The sequence below is a fragment of the Meriones unguiculatus genome, chromosome X (genome assembly GCF_030254825.1).
Source record: "Meriones unguiculatus strain TT.TT164.6M chromosome X, Bangor_MerUng_6.1, whole genome shotgun sequence".
Classification (NCBI taxonomy): Eukaryota; Metazoa; Chordata; class Mammalia; order Rodentia; family Muridae; genus Meriones; species Meriones unguiculatus.
Window position 1 is genome coordinate 116,951,927 of NC_083369.1, and position 24,969 is coordinate 116,976,895.

At 39.4% G+C, this 24,969-nt stretch overlaps 1 protein-coding gene and 1 pseudogene across 1 annotated transcript; one reads left to right on the forward strand and one right to left on the reverse strand.

Moving 5' to 3' along the window:
• Positions 1-258: 258 nt before the first annotated feature.
• Positions 259-2,352, reverse strand: LOC132649922 (PWWP domain-containing DNA repair factor 4-like). The gene has a single exon (XM_060374700.1). The coding sequence runs from the start codon at positions 2,350-2,352 to the stop codon at positions 259-261; it is 2,094 nt and encodes a 697-aa protein (XP_060230683.1).
• A 240-nt stretch (positions 2,353-2,592) lies between these two features.
• LOC132649923 (COP9 signalosome complex subunit 5-like) overlaps positions 2,593-24,969 on the forward strand; it is a 51,183-nt pseudogene continuing 28,806 nt past the window's right edge.

Genomic DNA, 24,969 nt, shown 5'->3' on the forward strand with positions numbered 1-24,969 from the left:
CCTAGGCACAGGCCAGAGAGGGCTGGTCTGGCCTGAAGCTAACAGAATCTGTCTGTCTGTAGAGCCCATGTAGACATCTGCACTGTCAATCAGGAAAGAAAATATTTATTTCGAGGTGGGGAAAGAAACACTCAGCGAGCAGTCGTCCCAGTGCCCAAAGTACACCCCACAGTCTCCCAGATGTTCCTTTTTGGAGTTCCTTCCTGTCTCCTCTCTTGGGAGTTGCAGGGGTGATGGCTGATAGCAGTGAGCACCCTTCTAAGGAATGGGTGCATGAGGGGCCCTGGCAGCCCCAATTCTGACTGCTGACCTCTTCCGGGCTGCCTTTAAGAGGTTCTTTTCAAAGAGCTCTTTCTCACGGTAGTGCACTGGTGGGCCATGCAGGTACTTCTCTTCTGCCTCCTTGTAGCTGAGCTCATAGAGGGCAGCGATGGAGCAGATGATTGCTTCTGGAAGAAGAACGTCCATGGTAAACTGCACTTTATCTCCTCTAGTCAGGGAGAGCAGAGCCTCATCTGCTTCCTTGCATATTTCTTGCAAATGCCTGGCCACAAGATGCAACTGGTCGTCATCCTCCAGGTAGGTCTCAATACAGAAGTCTTCCCCCCTTGATTTCCAAAGATTGTCCACCCACCTGGACGGTTTTCTGCCCTGCACAATCTCCCGCAGGTGCTGGTCGGCCCCCTTTCTCTTCACTATGAAGTCCACGAGCTTCTGGTTGGCTCTGTCCCAAGCAGCCCTCATACGGTCAGGCAGAACTTTCTTGCGGGGGCCTTTCCCACCTGGGGCATTCTCCTCCTCCCAATCTTCCAGGTCCACATAGCTCACCTTAGGGAAATCAATGTGCAGGTCTCCTTCCTGGATGGCCCTCCTTAGCGGGTAACTGACTTGGGCAGTGTAATAGCCCATAAAGGAGCCCAGGTAGGCGCCACAGGCCAGGCCCTCTCTGTAGTGGTCGATCACTGTGAGGCACCAGCTGATGCCCTGGCTGTACACTCTGCTGGCTCTTCTTATGAGTGATATTTTTTCTCCACAGTCCAGATGTTTCAACTTGTGTAGAGGGGCACGGACACCCTTGTGCTCAAACTGCATGTTAGCTTCCATCAACAACACCCTCGCCATCTTGTCATTTTGGCTGACACTTTTTACCACCGCTGGCCAGAATGGAAGGTCCTGAAATTTGAACCAGACCAGCATTCCTCGTTCAATGGTATTCTGTAGCTGGGCAGAAGCCACCTTGGCAGCTTGGCGTGCTTTTTGAATGGTGGAACGCCTCCTCTTGAACCTGGTCTTCGTCACCTTTGAGTGAGCACACGGTTCCAGTTCTGGCACCCTGCAATGTGGACACAGCACGTGGATCTTCCTTTTCCTGTTAGCAATGCGGAGGGATCTTCGCAGCCTCAGGATTGGAGGCATGCAAGCTGCTGAGGCCGAGTTTGCAGCTGGCTTCAGGGTGCCCGGGCCGTGGTCCTCCTTGCTCTCATGGAAGGCATTCTTCCTTTGGCCTCCAGTAGCCCTGGTGTGTAGGTCAGCAAAACGTGCTTGTTGCTTGAGGGCTTTGGGCGAAGACCAGATGCACCTCAGTGGCCCAGAAGCAGCCTGCTGCTCTTTCTTAGCCCGTACACTCTGCCTGGAGGCTGAGGCAGTCAAAGACTTGGGTTTGGATGTGTTTAGCTTTTTCATGCATGCATTACGACCAGAATTTCCTTCCAGTGTTGTGTGACATGGCCGTACTCTGATGCCTCTTAGGACATTCTGTTTCATCTCAAAGTGTGGAGGCCCAACAGTGGTGTGTGCCTGGGCTTTTCCACCTCGCACTGTGGGCACTTTCTGTGAGCCCACTGGCAACACAGGACCCTGACGGTGCTGCTTTCCAGGACTCCTCTGGGAGAGCTCTTGGCCTTTCTGGTTGTGCTTTTGGAAGCACAGACGCACGCGCAGGCGAAAGCGAGGACGTGGTTTGGAGTTGGCCTGCTCTTTTGGAACCTTTTGAGGACTTGTTCTTGTGCTGGTTCTTTGGCCACCTGTCCTTCCACCTTGCAAACAGCCTCCCTCCCCCAGGATATCGAGAGCCACCTTGAGGGCTCTTCTGTATGCTCTGGTCTGCTTTGGTGAGCCATTGCCCTGTGACTCCTTCCCTGCCATGGAGGCAAGGCTCACAATTTCAGACTTGGATAGTGGCCTTGCTTTGGTGCTCCTCACTCTTGTCTTCTCCCCCATAGGCAAGATTTGCACCTCCAGGAAAGGTGCCCCTCTCCTCTTACAATGGGCTGATGTCCTGGGTCTGGACAACACCCTTGCAGGCCACAGCTGACCCTTCCAGCCACACAGCACATACTCTGCAGAGTTCATGGTGACAGTACTCTGGGGCTGTGCTGATCACTACAGCGTGAGCACTTTGGATTTGGTGGGCAATGTGACTGCCTGGCAGTTGTCTCTGTCCAGGCTCTCCTGCCTGTGCTACTGGCCTCCTTCCAGATTCTGGTGGAGGAGCTGGAGTTGACTTCCCTCAGGGTTATGTGGGCTTCCCCTGCATGGTGGGAGAAGGAAGCAGAGTTGCATTAGGAAGGAAATAAATAGGCTTTAGCCAGCATGGACACATCAATGCGGTCAGGTGAGGCAAGGGTAATCAAGGGAGCTCACAAAGCCTGTTCTACAGATGTGGGAGAAGATATGCAAAAGGTCCAGAGCAGATGGGAAACAGTTGTAATAATGTTGTTCCCCACCCCAAGTCTGGAGTGTTTAACTTCATCCCAGAGAGGTGGATGTCATTACAAAGGCTGTGCATTTTCTTGCCCACCAGTCAGTACCTTAGGGCTCCCTGGGATTCTTTTGCCAAGGAAACCTCATTGTTCTCTTTCCTAGGGAGCTAGTCCTGCTCTGCCAACCCCAGGATGCCTATGGACAACCTAGTGCATGAGCCTTCCATACTTGTGTGATTCTAAGTTGAGCAGCAAGGAGGTGGGGAACTCTTCATGGTGATTCGCATAACATGGTAAGAGAAGATGGCTGCTTTCATAGCTTCTGGCTACCCCACCAGCCCACCACCAATCTTTCAGCTTAGTTCTGTTTCCATTGTGGACCTCACTATGGCATCAAGTGTCTACAGGGCACACTTGGCGAGATCCCCAAAGAGAAGCTACTTCTTTACTAAACAGACATGCTTATTAATTAATTGGAAGACTCAGTGATTTCAGATGGCAAGCAACAGGGTTATGTGACATGACAGGGAGACAAGTGTCTCTGTTGGAACTGTGCACCCTCCTGCTGCAATGTCAAGCCTATGGTAGACCCTGCACACCCATATCTGCCTGTGATGAGCACTATTCATCCAAGAGATTACAGATCACTGACCTCTCCTGTCTCCAACCTCTGTGCCCTAATGTTAATCCATAAAGTCTTAGACAGGAAATTAAAGTAGCTACTTGATGATATGGATGGTCATGTGCCCATCCCTAGGTCTCGTGATATTCAATCTCATCTGTATTGCAGCTCTCCTCTTCATGTTCCTCCATACTGTCCCTCTCAACATAGTCCTCCCCTTAACCATCTCAGTGTAATTTCAACCCTTTCTTCTCCTCTCTGTCCATCTGTCTGTTTGTCTCTCTCTGTCTCTCCCTCTGTGTGTGTGTGTTTATGGTGGTAGCTAATCTGCTCTTGACTGCTTCTTCCTTGAGCCGGCCAGTTTCCTATCAGCAGTGTGCATGTCACCTGAGGGAAAACTCATCTGTCTGATCCTCAAGAGGCTGTGCTTGCTGAGAAGAACTACAACACAGAGGAAGAACCAAGAAAGACCCACATGCCACCCATGTTCACTATTCATGCTAGCATGCAAATTTGATTCTTGACATTACCAGGGCACCATGAGCCATAGTGAAACAGAGCATTCTGAACTGGGGGCTCCTGTGACACAAATCATCTTGGGAACTCCCATTACAACAGGTCCCCTCTGTGAGTGTGGCCATACCGAGCATAGAGACCCCAGATCTTATCCTAGGAATTCCTAACCTTACAGAAGTAGGGGGTGGAGAGCAATGACATTCTCCTCAATTCCTCAGTCCTTTCCTTCTGAACCCCTGTATCCATAAACTACTGGTGGTACACGCTAGCCCCCTATTCACAATGCAAATGTGCAGTGTCTCTCCTGTTGCATTCCCTTCCAAGCATTACTGACTTCAAATCTGATCTCACAATGCATAAAGTGGCTATCTACATAAAGGAGGCTAGGTGTGTCTCAGGCCACATCTGCTGGATGATGCAGCACTAAATGCGTATGTTGGAAGTATGGAGTTCATTTTAGTGATCACCAACAGGAACCCTTCCTCTGATGAGGCTGTATCATCTAACATGGTTAGCTGGCTCCCTCTGATGCAGCTCCCTTGGAGTCCTAGACGTTGGGACACAGGTGTCTCCTGAGAACACAGAGGAAACTATAACCCCCTCAGGTACCTTAGGTTGTCTTCTTCTGGATCTTCCTTGAACTGGCCCTCCAGCAAGGATGAATGAGCACCATCAGGCCCAACCACATCACCACCATCCAGATACCATGCCTCACAGGGTACCCTTAGAAACCTCAGATATGTGAGTTATACTTACAAAATGCACCCTTTTTACGCTGCACAGGTCTGCAAAATGTTCAGCTTCCCTCGGGCAGTACGTTCTCAGACTCACATACTTCACTTAGAAATCATATCTGGGAATACAAAGTGTGTGTTCAAGCCCACAAACCATGCTATTCAGGCATCATCTGTAACCCAGACATAGAGAGATGTGCATGCACTCATATCAGTCCACACTCCGCCACCCACACCCCCTTTGTGTATTCTGTCTTTGTATGCCTGTTGCTCCAGGGCATATGAAAGTCCTTGCCCTTCCTACAGACTGCTTAAATGTTATTGGTATTGCCAACTGCCTCCACTGTTTCAGGCATCACCTGCCTCCAGACCACTACTTTCAACCAAGGCTTTGCTGAAATTTCTGTGATAGTTACCTTTCTGGCAAAAACAGTGCTCTCTTTTCCAGAGGCACAAAGAGAAGAAGTAGAATACTGAAATCCCTGTCTCAGTACATGCTTCAGCCCTGGGACCAAAGGCCTTTTATCAAGAACTTGGGCACAATTGCTGTGTGTGAAGTCTATTCACATTTTCTGCAGATGGGAACAATAGCTTCCTTTCCTGTGTGCAAGACAGACACATGGGTTAAAGGAAGTCTGATGAGAAGGTGCAAGAAGGGTATAGTGTATATTGGTCACACAGAGGAGCAGAGACACACAGAGGGATCCTGATGTGTTGGTGGGTTATGGGGAATCCATGGCTGCACACTCTCTAATTCCCAGCTGGTTCTTAACCCAACTCAGAGCACTGTAAAGTCTCAGACACAGACACATACTAATGCCTGTTGGGGGAACAATGTCTGGCCTCTCCTCTCTCCTCGGGTATTCATGACACCAGGTGTTTTACTTCAGTATACCCAACTGCCATTAGTGGCCAGTATTAGAGGCAGGTATCTTTTTGTAGGCCCGTGGCAGATATCCAGGCCCGGAGAGTATCACCACTTCCTATAAACAATCTTCCAAAAATAGCCTGCAGGTCAGCACCCACCTCCCACTCATAAGCCTCCACCCCAGTCACAAAGGGAGGCCCAGATACACCTCTGCCTTAAATGCCTTCCAGCTTCTCTCTAAGACAACAAACACCACAACTATCTAGGCATTAAGGTGCTGCCACACAGATGCAGTCATTCTGTCAAGCACACAAGTGACAATCATCGCCAAAGAGAGAAAAGGTATCCATTCACATGTGTTGGGGAACTATGCTTTCATGGCCTGAAATGATAAAGCTGGCACCAAAGGGTTGTCACCTGAGGACAAAGAGACAAGGCAGGGTCCTTTGGGCTTCACTTCAAACAGTAGTAGTGACAACAACTCCTGTCCCATGAACAAGCACACAGGCTCCCAGGGCACACTCAGAGGGTCAGCTCACAGAGTCACTCAGGTTGGCTGAAGGCACCTACCTACATGCTTCCTGTGGTTGTCTACTGATCTCACCTCTTCAGTCTGTGAGTATCCTTCAGAAATACATCTGTAACCAGGAAAGAATGGCTTGTCCTCGTTGTCATGGCAACCACAGTGTCATAGAAAAAGTTTTCTGCAAGTAGCCAATTCTTTGTGGAAACCAGGAAGTACTGTTCACTTACACCTCTGTCACCTAGTTCCCCCCAGCCAGACCCCTGTAGCTTCAGGCATGAAAGAAAGTAACCATGCACACACTACAGAAGATGTCTCTATCACTCCAGGGTACAGGGTCTTTAAGCACAGAGGCTCTGGGAGAAGGCAAGACAAGAGATGGCAGGTACCAATAGTATTTCAATTGTCCACACAAAAGAGGAACCAGAAATAGTTGGTTGAGTATGTGTCTGTACAAAATGAATTCAAGAGCTGAAATACTTATCTGGTGCTCTTATGGAAAAACTATCTGTGATTTTAAAGGGATGAATTATAACTAGAATTGTTAAACACGTTTTAGCATAGGTAGTGTTCACATTTGATGTTTTTCCAGAAACCTCGCCTTTGAGCAGGTAAGCTATTTATAAACATCATTTTTAAAGAAAAGTCTTATGAATTTCAAATCATATACCTTGAGGAATTTGGCTTGTATCAACATGGGAAACAATGAATAAATCATTGATACTTATAATGTTTCAAGACACTAAATCTTTTTCAACTTAGAGTTACACTTCTTTATGTGACTGCTGTTAATTTGTATCTGAGGCTGAATGGAACACTGACTTTTAATTCTCAACCATTTCTTCTGTTAGCATGGTCAACAAAGCTCAGACACAAATCAGCAAAGTAATAAAAATATTTTGACTTTTATATCTGGACGTAGAGTGTGAAAAGGCCACCACTCCTCTGTATTTTTGTCTAAAAAGATGAAATTTTTTTCTTCTCTGTTCATCCCAAAGGAAAGCTCCTGTATGTTTGAACCAGAGAGTCTGTGTTAAAATAGCAGGTTAAGCACCTTTTCTTAGCTTAAAGTTAACACCTCTTACTAAAATGTTCACCAAGAAAATAGATATAATATAATACAGACATTGTTCCTTGTTACCTAACTTCTAAGCAGCTGCTTAACTTGTTGTCTTTCACTTACTATGACAACAGGCATTATATTCTGTTCTGGTAACAATTTAAATTGATGAATTAAAAGGAAATCTCAACAAATGGAACATATACATTACAAACAGAGACAAACATTTCCTGTAGGTCTTTATAATTTTTAAGAATAAATTAACTCATCTGACATTCCAATTAAGCTCAGGATCTTCACGACAATCTGAAATATGAAGACGGTTTTCAATTGCATTCTACAGTACATTTTGTCTTTTTTCTGTTGGTAAGTAAGAGTTCTGATCAGACATTGTAAACTATTTATCTGTACCTTGTTCCAGGCAGATTAGAAAAATGGTTAACACAAAGTGTTTTCTCTACATGTGTAATATGTAAATAGTTTCACAATGCTTTTTTGTTATTCTACTTCAGGACGCCACTAGAGAAAACAAATCAGCAATTCACTGTGAAAACACATGTGGATGCTTTGTGGAGTAAAAATAGCCAGCATTTTAATTATACATGATTTCTGAATACTGGTTACAGAAAATGATTTTTTTTTGTTAAAAACAAATTTATACATGTATATCTTTTTTAAACCTAATTCCTTCCCTTACATCCCTCCCCCTTCTGACTCATACTGTAATCCTCTCTATAATTTATGAACTCTACTTATTAGTAAATCTATCTATCTATCTATCTATCTATCTATCTATCTATCTATCTATCTATCTGCCTATGTATATGCCTATCATCTATCTGTTTACACATTAGTCTCTCTATTACTGCACAAAGACATTCTCACAAACACAATTCAATTAGTGTTCATTGTATTAACATGTCTTGGGAAAAGCATGTTTTATCCAATTCCCACTGAAGATAAAATTGTTTACTACCTAACTTCTTGATGATAATGTATACTTATTTGAAGCATTTTTCTCTAATAATTACAGATTATATAAACACAGTTACTTCTTCATCCTCCTTAAAATTATGCAAAAGCAGAGTTTTCTAACAGAGTTTATATTCCTCAGACTTTCACAGAACCCTAAAGTCCAGAAAATAGTTTTTATTGTATTTTCATTTGTCTACATTGCAAACTGTTGGGGGCAACATGATAATTGTGGTGACCACTATCTGTAGCCCAGAACATACAGACTGTTCCGTATATTCCTTCTTGGCATTTTTGTCCCTATTGGATGCATTCTTTTCTTCGATAACCACACCAAAGCTTGTGTACTGCCTATATGAGAAGAAAACTATCTCCTTTGAAGGATGCATGATGCAGCTCTTTGCTGAACACTTCCTTAAAGCAGTAAAAGTGATTGTACTGACAACCAGGGCCTATGGCCACTAGGTAGCAATTTGTAAGCCCTTGCACTACCCTTCCATCATGAACTGGAAGGCCTGTGGCACACTGATGGGGGTACTATAAACAGGAGGATTCTTGTGTTCTATCATACAAATAATTTTTGCTTTGAAGTTACCCTTCTTTGCACTCAATGTTTTTGATCATTTCATTTGTGATTTCTTCCCATTACTGAAACTTGCCTGCACTGATACACATAGCTTCAGCCTTTTGGTGGTTGGCGAGAGTGGGTCTAACTGCATAATAATCTTTTCTATTTTGCTTGTATCCTAAGGTGTCATCCTGTGCTCTCTGAAAGCCTACAGTTGTAAAGGGCAATGGAAAACTCTCTCCACCTGTGGGTCTCACATTGCAGTTGTGATTTTGTTCTTTGTCCCATGCTTATTTGTATATGCACACCCACCATCTGCTTTCTCCTCTGATAAAATGGTGGCGATATTTTACAACATTATAGCTCCCTTGTTCAATTTATTATTTGCACTTTTAGGAATAAGGATATGACAAATGCCATGAAGAAAGCCTGGAAGAGATTCTTGGTGGTTTCTGAATGGAAAGTGAGAGATAAAAAGATATCAGTAAAAAGCCCAAAATCATTTTGATAAAAAAGATTCTGCATTCTCCTTTTATTGAATAAGTCATCTCTGTCACTAGCAGTACATCAGAAAGGGTCAGAAATGAAGTGTTCATGTTATTGTGCGTACCAGTTCTTATCTGGCAACTCACAATTTTCAAATGTTTACTAGGGAGATTTGAAATTTGTGCTTGCTTAAATTGTAGTAATTTAAGAGAAAAATGGAAAGATATTTTATGTATCTAGTTATTTACTAATTATTCCACCCTGTACATGAGGTCATAGCAGTTTACAATTTAAATGACTCTTGGAAACAACCGGGATTCAGGACACACAGACAGCAGAAGATTCTCAGAAACTCTGTTGTTGATATTTCTGTGTCATGTGAGGTCAGCCTATAGTCTGAGCTTATCACAGCAGGTGTATGTTATAAGCACTATGTTGAATTTATTCAGAGATATAATTTGGTTAAATTAACTGTTTATGTTCCTCTAGTGACAGATGAAATGCTTCACATACTGGTTTGATATGGGAATGGACTGGGGAAGACTCCATAACCAAATCAGCAGTGATTATTTCTTATTCAAGCTTCAAGAAAGAGAACACTTTAGCAAATCTTATACTAGCAACATAAGGGAAAGGAGTGACTTTATTTTCCACATTACCATAGCAACAAGATAACCAGACCTTCAACCAACAAAAAGTCAGTTTTAATAGTAGGGGCCATTCCAGTTTTCTTGGTGACTTTAGTTTACTTTGACTATGGAAATGAAAATAATTTTAATGGAATAATCGTACGTGAAATGACTTTTCAATTGAGCCACATTTTACATATCAGCCCTTTAGTTGAGTTTAATTAGTTTCAGCTAGTCATATGGTTTCTGAATAAATGTATTTTCTGGAAAAAGACCTGTATTTCTCTTGTTGTATGAGCAGTTATAAAATGTGAATTAATCATGTAATTTCAGGTACAATACTGAAAAATACATTCCATTCTTTTCTTAATCTTTCATGCCAGTACAAAGTAAAAGAGTACATTTTGTGGGAGAAGATTTCCCCAATATTTGGAAGGGAGTATTCATGGGGTGTTGTGATTAGGTTTCAAACAATCAACTGAAACATGAGTGTGCATTACAAATGCCCCCATGTGTAACAAAAGCACAAGGATCCTAATAGAGCTCACCACTGGATTAACATGCATTATCATCTTTCTTCCTCATAACAGGTTTGGATTATTGATGTCTTTTCCTTATACACAATGATTTTTGCCCTTGATAAGTTCATTTATTTATGAGAAATAATGAAAAAAGGCTTATTTGGGTTCAATTGTTTTATGATTCTTTAGTTTCACATTTTGAAATACAAATAAAACAAAACAACAAAACTTCATTCAGGCCAGACCATAGTGATAGATAAAGATTTACATCTAAATGCACATGGATTTAAAAATCAAGCACTGGCTTTAATAAATCTATCCTCTTACCCCTCTGTATAGACTCTGCCAATGATCAATGTTTTTGGTATTAGACATTATGGCCGGTGTTCGATAGAATCTCACAGACCATGTTTATTATTTTTTAAGTATGTCTCTAATATCCCTAATTGCTCCAGGATATTTATCAATGAAGAGTTTTGGATTTTGTCAGAGGCCTTTTTTTGTATCTAATGAGATGATCATGTGGTGTACTTCTTTTATATGTTTATGTAGTAGAAGCAGAAAATGAGCCAAGACTTATCTTTGCACTTTTTCTTTTCTGTAGCCTACCTTGAAAACATTTTTTACAGAATATTGTTACAGAACTATTATTGAAAAATAATATTTCCCTTTTAATGGCTCTCATTCTTTACCAAGACTAAATCAATTAGTATTACAATATAAATTTTATATCTCTGAAGGAATTGTATGTGTGCACACACATATATATGGATAACTACATATGCTAATAAACTTTGCATTACACTAACAAAATGTCCAAAATAAACAATGTAAGAAAACTTACACTGCTTCATAGTTTTACATGTTTATTTCCATAAAGGGGGCAAATACAATTACTTTCAACCTAAAAACACCTTCTAATTTTGCTGTATCTTTAAGATGATTGGAAATGTCTAGTAAATTTGCTTTTCCATTTTTTTCTTTTCTGGGGGGGGGATGGGTTTTGAGACAGGGTTTCTCTGTGTAGAGTTGGCTCTCCTAGACTTACTATGTAGACTAGGCTGGCCTTGAACTCACAGAGATCCTCCTGCCTCTGCTTCCTGAATGCTGGAATTACAGGTGTGTGTACCACCGCCCGACTGTGAATTTGGTTTTTCAGTGAAGAAATATTTATCAAGTGCCTTCTCTGTGAGTTCTATTCAGAGGCTACAAGAGTAAGTTAGGTCGTATCCTTCCCTCCATGGGAATCCCTCCCTTACATTTCATTAAGTTTGGAAGAGAACCATTACACAATCGTGTGACCCATTTAGATTGAGTCAAATTCTGTGCATGTGTGGGAAGCAGAAGGGTGCATTGAGCTTGTTACTGGAGCAGTAGTGGAGAACAAAGAGGCCAGTAAGAAGGAAAGGGAGGACAAGGGAAGTAAGGTATAGAACAATGAACTACAATGATACATATGTGTGAAAGTATCATTTTGAAACACCTCTCTGAATACAAAGTAAAAATTAATAATGACAAGAACTAAAGAATCAAGCATCTGAACAAAGACTTGAAGAAACAGGGAGTTAAGCCTGTGGAGCCCTTGAAGAATATTCTGGGCCTCAGGAGTAGCCAGATTGAGGAGACTGGGAAGGAAGGAACTGTGAGAACAGAACAAGTGAAAACAGGAACAAAGCCTTGGGCCACCATGAGCAATCTAAATTTTATTTATTTATTTGGTATTAGGAAAAACCTAGGTCTTTGCACACATTAGGCAAGTGTTCTACCACTGAGTGATACTGTGAACTCTTCACATTTTTTAAAAGAAAATCATGAGTCAGGATTGACAATTTGTTGCTAGCCTTTTCAGTAGCTGGGCTTAGAACAGTGGTCCAGGTTCATATAGAAAGTCAGTTTTGGTGAATAGCAGCTTTTACTTCATAAAGGAGAATATAACATTCCCCTTTATTAAGAGGAAAAACAAAATTGCATTTAAGGAGAGAGAGGAGAACACAGAGAAGAGAGAGATTGCCACTTTATTGTAAGTTGAAATTCAGAATCCTGAGCTAAGGTAGTGTTTTTTACAGGATTTATGTAATGAATAATTACTGATGATATCCTCAACAATACGATGATGCCCCTGAGAATTAAAATATATCATTTTAACTTTTATTGTAAGTCCTTGTATTCAGTACAGCCTTTCTCTTTCTTAAAATAGGCTAGGCGCATATTAATTTTAGATTTTGAGACAACTCAAAGTGTTGATGTTCAAAATGTTGATAAATTTCAATGTTGGATCCTGTTTCTCCAAACATTTTTTAGTCTGTGTGTTTTTATTGGAGAGTTGAGTCCCTTGATGCTGATAGTTAATAGTGATCAATGAATATTAGTTCCTTTTATTGTGGAGTTAGTGATGTTACTGTGTTTCTATGCTTGCTTTCTTTTATTTATTTTTCTGTTGTGAAATTATCTATGTCCTGTGGTTTCTTATGTGTAGCTGTTTTCATTGGATTGGAGTTTACCTTATAGTACCTTCTGTAGGGCTGGGTTCCTGTGTAGATATTGTTTAAGTTTTGTTTTGTCATGGAATGTTTTGTTTTCTCCATCTATGTTGATTGAATGCTTTCTGTGTATAGTAGTCTGCATTGGCATCTTTGGTCTTTTAGATTCTGCATGACATCTGTCCAGGCCCTTCTGGCTCTCATAGTTACAGTGGAGAAGTCTGGTGTGATTCTTATAGGTCTACCTTTGTATGTTACTTGGCCTTTTCCCCTTACTGCTTTTAATATTTTTTTCTTTGTTCTGTAGATTTAGTGCTTTGACTATGATGTGACTTGAGGAGTTTCTTTTCTGATCTAGTCTATTTGTTGTTCTGAAGGCCTCTTGTATGTTTATAGACATCTCTTTCTTTAAGTTGGGAAATTTTTCTTCTATGATATTCTTGAAAATACTTTGTGTACCTTGGACCTTGGAATCTTCTTTTTCATCTGTTTCTATTATTCTTAGATATTGTCTTTTCATGCTATCCTTGATTTCCTGGATGTTTTGTGTTTGGAACTTTTCTCATTTTACTTTTTCTTTGAGAAATATATTAGTTTTGGCTAGTGTATCTTCAGCGCCTGAGATTATCTATTCCATCTCTTGTATCCTGTTGGTGATGCTGACCTTTGTGGTTCCTGATCATTTTTCTAAGTTCTCCAACTCTAGGGTTTTCTCTTTTGTGTTTTCTTTATTGATTCTAATTGTGTTTTCATGTCTTGCATCATTTCCTTCATACGTTTGAATATGGATTCCTGTCTTTCCATGATGACCTCTGATTTTTTGTTCGTTTGCTGTTTATATGCCATTAATTGTGCCTCTAATTGTACCTCTATTAATTTGGCTGCAGTTGCCAGTATTTCTTTGAGAGCTTTGTTCATTTCCTCTCTATATACCTCTACTCGTGCCTCTATTTGTTTGGCTGTATTTGCCTCTGTTCCCTTAAGAGCTTTGTTCATTTTCTCTTTTTGTGCCTCTAATATATTGATGAGCCTTGAAGTGAGATAATTTTCCTGTTTTTCCAATGAATTAGCATGTCCATTAACATTTGAGGTTCCTGGTGAAGCCATGATGTCCTGATTTTTGTTGGATGTGTTCTTATGCCAACCTCTAGCTATCTGTTTATCTGTAACCTTTGCTCAATTTATTCCTAGTTTGTATTTCAGACTGCGTAGGTCTTTCTTTTGTGTCTGGAGTATTCTTCAGGAAGATAAGAGAGGTCCACACAGTTTTGAGAGCAGATATTGGTGTTTCCATTGTAGCTAAGGGAGGAAGGTCACAGGTGTGCAAGTGCGAGCAATTAAGCACAGGTGTGTGCTCAGAAGTGTGCCATGAAGAACAGGGTGCTGAGCATGTAGATGCATGGAATGTTGAGCTTACATGCAAGAGGGGGTGCGGGTTCCTCTATGGTCCAAATCTGAGGGTAGAGAATAGGGGGTAACCCTGTGCATCCCGATTAGACCTGAGGGCTAGTGAGTGTGCCTTCAAGTGAGTGCATGCAGGGCCCCTGGTTCAGCCCATCACTTGCAGGTTGCCTCCTGGTCTGGAATGCATCACCATTTTCAGTAGTGCTGGTGCTGAGATTTTGTAGTATTTAAAGAAATTGTGAGTACAAAACAAAATCACAGTGTAATTAACGATCTTACTTAATGTACATTTTCAAAGACTTTTTGTGAAAATAAATAAGTAGTGAAGGGATCTGTAGTGATGGAAGGGGATTGTGGAATTGGGAAAAAAAGAAAGCAGTAATTACAAAGTGCTTGGAAATAGCTTCACAGGTCATCACCATCTCTGGCTCCTGGGGAAAGTGAAGATTCTGAAGTAAATTTTAAATTTAAACTATTGAAGTGAGAGAATAATGTGATCAATTCCATAAGTCTTTTTAACTCCATTAGCATGCAATTATCATAGCTTTATGTTCTCAGTTCTAACTTTCTGACCTAAATTTATCTATTTATTAATTAAATGATTTACTTATTTATTGTGTATGGTATATGTTTATTAGTGTTCCACAAAATGGCATGTAGAGATGAGAGGGGCTGTTGGGTGTCTTCTTCTCTCTCTCTCTCTCTCTCTCTCTCTCTCTCTCTCTCTCTTTGTTTTTTTTTTTTCTTTTTATTTGAGACAGGTGGTTTTATTTTTTTTTTTATTTTTTTATAGCCTTTGCTGTCATGGCGCATAATCTGTACACCAGGTTACACAAGGGATTACATGTTAATCCCTTGAGACTGTCTCTAATTTACTGGAAGCTTACCGTTTTTGCTAGGCTGTGGACCAGCTTACAGAAATCTCTGATTTCCTTCCATATAATGCCACAGTTACAGATACACAAACATCTGTGCATGGATTTCTACATAGAGGCTGGGGATTTGAACTCAGGTCCACATGCTTGATAGCAAACATTTTTACCCAATGAGCCAGATGACCTATTTTTTACAAATGTCACCTCTGAAATGTCCCTGCTTAGGTTCCATCTTTACACTGACATTCCCTAACTGAAGCTTCAGGCCCATTTAATGTCTATGCCAGATTATATATCTTTAAACAGGTATTTCATGTTAGAATGAAAAGTACACAAAATGTTTCGTTTAGTCCCTGAAACACTAAAATATAAGTTGCTATAATCTAAATAAATAAATAAACAAACAAACAAACAAACAAATAAATAAATCTAAGTTGAAATAGCTTTTCAGCGCTATGTTACAATTCCTGGCTTATGTGAAATACTGTAGTAATATTTTAGAGAACTACTAAGAATTGGTATATTAACATGCCTTTTGAAATTATCTCAAAGAAAGTGTGTTGAAGTATGGGCATCCCTTCTGATATCATCTTCAAAATTAAAAAAGTAGATCTAATATCCCTACTTCTGTGACTCATCATTGTATGATATTAAACTCTTGAACAACATACATATTTTAAAACCACTGATGTGGCCTTCATTCTAGAATGAGTATTACAGCCATAGTTGGTGAGGAAAGTTGAGAGTTTACACCAATCTACAATGTGAAGCTAGCCTTAAGAAGAGCCAGGTAATCTATGCAGACTACTCAGCTTCTCATGTTTTTTGGATGCCTACCCACAGAAAGCAAACAAGTGTAAAGTCCAGGTTTTGCTAAATTTCAGCCATAAGCTGAAAGATACAGAGATTTTCTTGGAAATCAAGATATAAATGAAAAATTTGGTTCTCATTTACCAGGGAAAGAGGTACAGGGAACCACTACTGTGCTCTCATTACATATGGTTCATCTAGAAATTTTAAATAAATTACCCCCTTGAATCTTCATAACATGACCAATAACTACGTTTACTTTTGTTTAACAGGTAAGTTTAGATACTTTAGTTTCTTAATGCCAGTCAACAGTTTAAATGTTGAGAGAGAAATGATTTTCAGTCTGTTGTTCCTGAATTCATTGCTGTAGTATGATCATATGTGAATTTCTGAATGCTTTTGCTTGTTTTCCTTTTTATAAAAAAGGAATGAAAGTGTAGTCCTGGACTACCGTGATTATTAAACGACATGAAAATCTTCAGACCAGTACTAGGCCAGGGTAAGTAGGCAAAGAACACTGTGGAAAATGAATTCTGCCAGTTAAAGCCAGCTTTGCTAACAACAATAACAAAAAAAAACTGAAAATAGGGACAAAATTTACACAACACTCTTCTGTGAGTTTTTTTTTAATCATCTTAACAGAATCTGCAGTATAAAGAATCTTTTGAATTGTAGTCAGTCCCAAAGGTACATGCAATTGGCTAGGGGCGAAATAGCTTTTAAGCGCTAACTTACAATTCCTGGCTTATGTGAAATACGGTAGTAGTATTTGAGAGAACTACTAAGAATTGGTATATCTCTAAAACAGTTACACGGAAAATAAAGGTGCTAAAAATCACTTAAAGACTATATGGCCTGCCTTCTTTCTTTTCTTTCTTTTTCTTTTTCTTTTCTTTTCTTTTCTTTTCTTTTCTTTTCTTTTCTTTTCTTTTCTTTTCTTTTCTTTTCTTTTCTCTTCTCTTCTCTTCTCTTCTCCTCTTCTCTTCTCTTCTCTTCTCTTCTCTTCTCTTCTCTTCTCTTCTTTTCCCTTCTCTTCCCTTCTCTTCTCTTCGCTTCTCTTCTCTTCTTTTCTTTTTGTGAAGGGTAATAATATGGGCCTCTTGGCATTCTTCTACATATCGACATCCAGTTAGACCAGCGCCATTTGATGAAGATATGGTCTTTTTTCCATTGTATGGTTGTGGCTTTTTTTTTTTTTTTTATATTAAGTTCCCATTTGTGTGTAGGTTTATTTATGGGTCTTTGATTTGATTCCATAAAATCTGTCAGTCTGTTTCTATGCGAGAAACATGCCAATTTTATTACTGTTGCTTTATAGTACAACTTGAGATCAGGGATGGAGATACCTCCAGAAGATCTGTTATTGTACCGGAATGTTTTAGCTATTCTGAGTTTTTGTTTTTCCATATGAAATTGAGAATTGTTCTTTCAAGGTCTGTAAAATATTATGTTGGTATTTTTTTGGGAATTGTGTTGATGCTATAGATTGCTTTTTGTAGGGTGGCCATTTTCACTGTTATTCATACAGATCCATTAGCATGTGGAACCTTTCCATCTTCAAATATCTCTTTCAGTTTCTTTCTTCAGATCTTTTTTTTTTTTTTTAGTAGATCTAATGATTTATTTATTTTTTTATTTTTTATTTTTTTTTTTCAATGCAGTTTATTCAGGAACATTGAACAATCCTCGGACCCCGGGGAAAGCCAGCCCACAGCTTAAATAGCCTCTGGGTAGCCAACCCAGGCGTGCCACGGGGGCAATGCAGATAGGTCCACATACATGGAAGCAAGCCAGATCCTCAGCCTTAGCCAAATGTGGAATTGTTCATGACAGAGAGCACTCACCATCGGGAAGGTGGAAGGCGGAAACCAGCTCCATCTTTAAGGCACAGCATTCCGCAGCTCTCTACAGTTCCCCCTTTTTGTTTTAGAAGCATCAGGCAAGAGTAGAGGTCTGATCTCTGATATTAGAAATAAATTGGGACTTTGTACAGATGTTCATTTAGGTGTCATCCACCCAAAGAGCATCAGACCCGTCCGATACCTTTTTCTCAGAGGCGGGACCTGGGGCATCAACCCGCATGCAATCAGACATGCTCTTCTCTGGGTCCAAAGCGGTTGACCCTTAGTGCAGTGCTTAGCCTCGCATCCTGAGCGTATCATTTTAGCTTTTTTTTTCAGTTCTTTTACTTGCTTGGTTAGAGTCACACCAAGGTACTTTAATGTTATTTGTGGCTATTGTGAAATTATTTTTTCCCTAATTTCTTCCTCAGCCCATTTGTCTTTTGTATACAGGATGGCTTCAGGTTTTTTGTTTTGTTTTGTTTTGTTTTTTTGAGTAAATTTTGTATCCAGCCACTTTCCTGAAGGTGTTTATCAGCTGAAGGAGGTCTCTGGTAGAATATTTGGGGTCACTCATGTAAACTACTAATCATCTGCTAATAGTGATATTTTGACTTCTTCCTTTCTGATTTCTATCACCTATATCTCCTTTAGTTGTCTTATTGCTCTAGCTAGGACTTCAGGAACTATGTTGGAGAGCCAAGGAGAGAGTGGGGAGCCTTGCCTTGTCCTTGATTTCAGTGGGATTGACTTCATTTCTCCCCATTTAGTTTGATGTTAGTTATAGGATTCCTCTATGTTGTTTTTACAATGTTTAGGTATGTGCCTTGTATCCCTGATCTCTCCAAGACTTTAAACATGAATAGGTATTGGATTTTGTCAATTTTTTTGGCATCTAAGGAGATGATCATGTGGTTTCCTCCTTTAGTGTGTTTATATGCTGTATTACATTGATGAATTTTCATATGTTGAAATACACCTGCATGCCCAGGATCAAGCCTACTTAGTTGTGTTGGATGATATCTTTAATGTGTTCTTGGATTCTGTTTGTGAATATTTTATTCAGTATTTTTGCATCAATGTTCATAAGTGGGATTGGTCTGATGTTCTCTTTCTTTGTAGCGTCTTTGTGAGGTTTAGGTATCAATGTGACTGTCAGCTCATAGAATGAAGTTTGCAATGTTCCTTCTGTTGCTATTTTGTGGAATAGTTTGAAGAGTATTTGTGTTAGCTCTTCTTTGAAGGTCAGGTAGAATTCTATTATACCCATGGTATTTTTTGGTGGGAGGATTATTTATGACAACTTCTATTTCCTTCAGGTATATAGGACTATTTAATTTACTTACCTGATCTTGATTCAGCTTTGATAAATGGAATCTATCAAGAAAATTGTCCATTTCATTTAGATTTTCAAATTTTGTTGCTTATAGGCTTTTGAAGCAGGACTTAATGATTCTTTTGATTTCCAAGGTGTCTGTATTTTTGTTTCCCTTTTCATTTCTGAATTTGTTGATTTGGACAGTGTCCTTCTTCCTTTGATTTAGTTTGGCTAAGTGTTTGTCTGTCTTGCTGATTTTCTCAAAGAATTAGCTCTTGGTGTTGTTGATTCTTTGAATTGTTTTCAATGTTTGTTATTTATTGACTTCAGCCCTGAATTTGGTTATTTCCAGCCATCTACTCCTCTTGGATGTATCTGCTTCTTTTTTTTCTTGTTCTTTCAGGTACGCCATTAATTTGCTTGTATTAGAGGCCTCTGAATTTTTTATGAAGACATTTAATGCTGTGAAGATTCTTCTTAGCACTGCTTTAATTGTGTCCCATAAGTTAGGATAAATTGTACCTTCATTTTCATTGAATATTTGGAAGTCTTTAATTCCTTTCATTATTTCCTCCCTAAACAAAAGTCATTGAGTAGAGAGTTGTTCAGTTTCCATGTGTGTGTGTGTGTAGGCTTTTTGTTATTTCTGTTAAGGTGGAGGTCTAGTTTTAGACCATGGTTGTCTGATATGCTACAAGGAATTATTTCTATATTCTGGTATCTGTTAAGGCTGGCTTTGTGCCCTGCTCTATGGTCAATTTTTGAGAAGGTGTCATGAGGTACTGAAAAGAAGGTACACTCTTTTGTGTTTGAGTGAAATGTTCTATAGACATCTATTAGTTCCATTTCATTTAAGACCTCTGTAAATGTTTTGCTAACCCTTAGAGCCCCCGCAAAGATGTGGGCCATGATATCTCGGTCTCTGTGTGGGTTCCCTAATGATGATAACAGAGAATGTCTCTGGTGTGAACTCAGTGGCTGGCTCTTTGATCATCTCCCTCGATGGGAGAGCAGCCATACAAGGAAACAAAGGAGGACAATGAAGCCAGTCCCGATGAGACTTGATGGGCTGGTGTCAGAGTGACGGGGAGGAAAACCTAAGTTTTAGGTGGACTTGGGGAGGGACATGAGAGGAGATGGGGTTGGGAGTGTGGAATTGGAAGGGGAGGATGGAGGAGGCTACACTGGGAATACAAAGTGAATAAACTATACTGTATAAAAATATAAATAAAAATTTAAAAGAAACATAAAAATAAACACCTCTGTAGGTGTCATCATTTCTCTGTTTAGCTTCTGTCTCAATGATCTGTCCCTTAATGAGATGGGAGAGTTGGAGTCTTACACTATGAAGGTGTTGGGATCAATGTGTTTAAGTTTTATTAATGTTTCTTTGACAAATGCAGGAGCCCTTGTATTTGGTCCATAGATGTCCAGGATTGTGATGTTCTCCTGGTGGATTTTTCCTTTGACGACAATAAAGTGTCCCTCTCCATCTTTTATGACTAATTGTGGTTTGAAGTCTAATTAATTAGCTATTCAGATGGCTATGTCATACCCAAACTTGTGGGACACAGTGTTAAGAGGAAAGTCCATAGCACTAAGTGCCTTTAAGAAGAAATTAGAGACAGCTCATTCAAGCAACTTAATGGCTCACCTAAAAACCCTAGAAAAAGAAGAAGCAGACAAACCAAAACGGAGTAGACGGCTGGAAATAATCAAACTCAGGACTGAAATTAATCAATTAGAAACAAATAAAACAATTCAAAGAATCAATGAAACCTAGAGCTGGTTCTTTGAGAAAAGCAACAAGATAGACAAACCCTTAGCCAAGCTAACTAAAAGGCAGAGAGACACCATCCAAATCAACAAAATCGGAAATGAAAAGGGGGACATAACTACAGACACTGAGGAAATCCAAACAATCATTAGGACTTAACTTCAAAAGTCTATGTGCCACAAAATTTGAAAATCTAAATGAAATGGACAATTTTCATAATTGATTTCACTTACCAAACCTGAATCAAGACCAGGTAAATCAATTAAATAGTCTTATATCATATCTCCCAAGGAAATAGAAGTGGTCATCGAAAGTCTCCCATACAAAAAAAAAAAAAAAAAAAAAAAAAAAAAAAAAAGCCCAGGACCAGATTAATTAAGTGCAGAATTGTACCAGAATTTCAGAGAAGAGCTATCTCCAGTTCTCTTCAAATTCATTTAGATTTCAAATTTTGTGGTGTATAGGTTTTGAATTAAGACCTAATGATTGTTTGGATTTCCTCAGTGTCTGCTGTAATTTCCCCTTTTCATTTCTCACTTTGTTGATTTGGATAGTGTCTCTTTACCTTTTTTATTAGCTTGGCTAAGAGTTTGTCTATCTTGTTGATTTTCTCAAAAACCTAGCTCTTGGTTTCATTGAGTCTTTGGATTGTTTTATCTGTTTCTAATTTATTGATTTCAGCCACACGTTTGATAATTTCCAGCCATCTACTACCCTTGGTGTGTCTGCTTCTGTTTTTGTTCCCTAGGGCTTTCAGGTGAACTGTTAAGTTGCTTGTATGAGATGTCTCCAACTTCTTTCAGGAGGCACTTAGTGATATTCACTTACCTCTTATCACTGATGTCATTGTGTTCCATAAGTTTGGTAATGTGCCTTCATTTTCACTGGATTCTAGGAAGACTTTAAATTCTGTATTTCTTCCCTGATACAGCTGTCATTGAGTAGAGAGTTTGTTTGTTTTTGTTTTTGTTTTTTATCATGGAACAGGGAAATAGTATAAAAATATTTGTGCAAATGTTGATAAACAGTGGACACCACTGAGCTAACAGATTTCCTACACTCTCATTTTCTCCTGAGGGATGATATCTGAGAAAAGAGAACAGGAGGAACCCATGTCCTTCCTGATTAGACCTATAAGATAGTGAGTGCACCTTCAAGTGAGTGCATGCAGAGCCCTAGATCCAAGATCCCTCTACAGTAGCAGCCAGACATCACTTCCCTTTCATCCACACTCTCACGGTGGGCAACATAGGGATTCTTAGGAGAGCATTCTCAAAATTGAAGCACCTGTTCTGTTGGTCTACCAGTGGAGTCCAGGAAAACATTTCCTGGAGCACAGAAATATCTGAACACCAGGAGTATAGTATAACAGGCCTGTAGAACACTGAGGTATTCAGGACAGCTGTGAATGTACATTGCACATGAATAATGCCAGCACACACTCGTACAGTAAAGCTCTACATTATGAGGCATCTACATGCTCTAACACCCTGTCCTTCCAGTATAATTCCACACATACCCCCATACTTACACGTATGTGCCTGAAAACTTCCTTCCTTGGCTACAGCTGAAACACCAGCTCACACTGTCAAAACAGTGGATCTCTCTGATCCTCCTGAAGAACAGCCCAGACACCAGAGACAGTTGGACCCTGTTTGAAGTGTAGCCTGAAGAAATAAACATCAAAATTAAGATAAGCAGATGGCTAAAGGTCCATATAAAAACACATCCAATAAAAATCAGGACACCATGGCTCCACCAACAACCCCAAATATCAAGATATATACTAATTCATTCGAATCACAGGAAAATTATCTTAAATTTATTCTTAATCATTTATTAGAGGCACATAAAGAGGAAATGAATAAAGGTCTCAGAGAAATACAAGCAAATACAGCCATACAAATAGAGATACATGTAAAGGCACAAGGGGTGGCATATTGAGAGGAAATGAACAATGACAACACCAAAATAGAGGCCATCATAGAAAGACAGGAATCCACATTCAAACACATGAAAGAAATGGTGCAAGACACTAAAACAAAATTAGAATCAATAAAGAAAATACAAACAAAGAAAACCCAGGAGCTGAGGAACTTAGAAACTAGGTCAGGAACCACAAAGGTAAACATTACCAACAGGCCACGAGACATGGAATAGATAATCTCAGGCACTGAAGATACAGTTGCTGAAATTAATACATCTTTCAAAGAAAAAGTAAAATTGAAAAAGACCCAAACACAAATTATCCAAGAAATCAAGGATGCGATGAAAGAACGAAATCTAAGAATATTATGAATAGATAAGAAGTAGATTCTAGGTTCCAAAGTGCAGGAAATATTTTTCAGAAAAAAATAGGAGAAAATTCTCCCAACTTAAAGACTGAAATGTCCATAAACATACGAGAGGCCAACAGAATACCAAAGAGACTAGACCAGAAAAGAAACTCCTCATGTCACATAATAGTCAAAACACTAAGTCTAAAGAACAAAGAAAAACTATTAAAAGCAGCAAGGGAAAGAAGCCAAGTAACATATAACTACCTATCAAAATCACACAAGATTTCTCAACAAAAAGTATGGTGGGCCACAAGGGCCTGGGCAGATGTCATGCAGACTCTAAGGGACCACAGATGCCAATCCCAACTATCATACTCAGCAAAGATTTCAATCAAAATTGATGGAGAAAACAAAATATTCCATGACAAAACTATATTTAAACCATATCTACACAGGTATTGTAGGGCTGAGGCACTACAGAAGATACTAGAAGGAAAACTCCAATGCAGCGAAAACAACTACACCTAAGAAAGCACAGGATATAGATAAATTCACAACAAAGAATTAAAACAAAACAAGAATTGAAACACTGTAACACGACCAAATCACAATAAAAGAAAATAACACTCATTGGTCACTAATTTCTATCAACATCAATTACTGAACTTTAGAATAAAAAGTCACAGACCAACAGAATGATTGTGGAAACAGGATCCAACATTCTGCTGCATCCAAGAAACACACCTCTGCAACAAAGACAAACACTACCTCAGAGTAAAGGGCTGGAAAAATGTCTTTCAAGCAAATGAACCCAGAAAACAGGCTGGGGTAGTTATCTTAATATCTAATAAAGTAGATTTTCAACCAAACTTTAATCGAAAAAGATGTGGAGGGGCACTACATTCTCATCAAAAGAAAAATCCACCAAGCAGACATCACAACTCTGAACATCTATGCCCCAAATACAAGAGCGCATACATTCATAAAGGAAACATTATTAAAACTCAAATCACACACGGATCCCAACTCCTTAATAGTGGGAGACTTCAACACTCCACTTTCACCAAGGGACAGATCATCTAGACAGAAGCCTAATAAAGAAAGGCACTTACATGGGTTCTAAATCAAATGGACCTAAGAGATGTCTACAGAACTTTCCACCCAAACTCAAAAGAGTATACATTCTTTTCAGAACCGCATGGAACCTTCTCCAAAATAGACCATATAGTTGGTCACAAAGCAAGCCTAAACAGATACAAGAAGATTGAAATAATTCCCTGTATTCTATCTGACCACCATGAACTAAAGCTGTACCTCAACAAAAATAGGATTAGAAAAAAGCCTACAAGCAAATGGAAACTGAATAACTTGCTGCTCAATGACAGGTGGGTTAAGGAAGAAATAAAGAAAGGAAATAAAGACTTCCTAGAATTCAATGAAAACGAAGGTACAACATACCCTAATTTATGGGACACAATGAAAGCAGTGCTCAGAGGAAAATTCATAGCACTAAGTGTCTTCAAGAAGAAATTTGTGACGTCTCATACAAGCAACTTAATGGCCCAAGTGAAAGTCCTAGAAAAAAAAAAAAAAAAAAAAAAAAAAAAGCAAATGCACCTAAGTGGAGCAGACGGCTGGAAATAATGAAGCTCAGGGCAGAAATCAATCAATTAGAAACAAATAAAACTATTCAAAGAATCAATGAAAGCCAGAGCTGACTCTTTGAGAAAATCAACAAGATAGACAAACCTTTAGCCAAATTAACTAAAAGACAGAGAGAAACTATCCAAATCAGCAAAATCAGAAATGAAAAGGGGGACATAACTACAGACACTGAAAAAAATCCAAGCAATCATTAGATCTTACTACAAAAGCCTATATGCCACAAATTTGAAAATTTAAAGGAAATGGAGAATTTTCTAGATAGAGTCCATCTACCAAAATTAATTCAATATCAGAGAGAAAGACTAAATAGTCCTATATC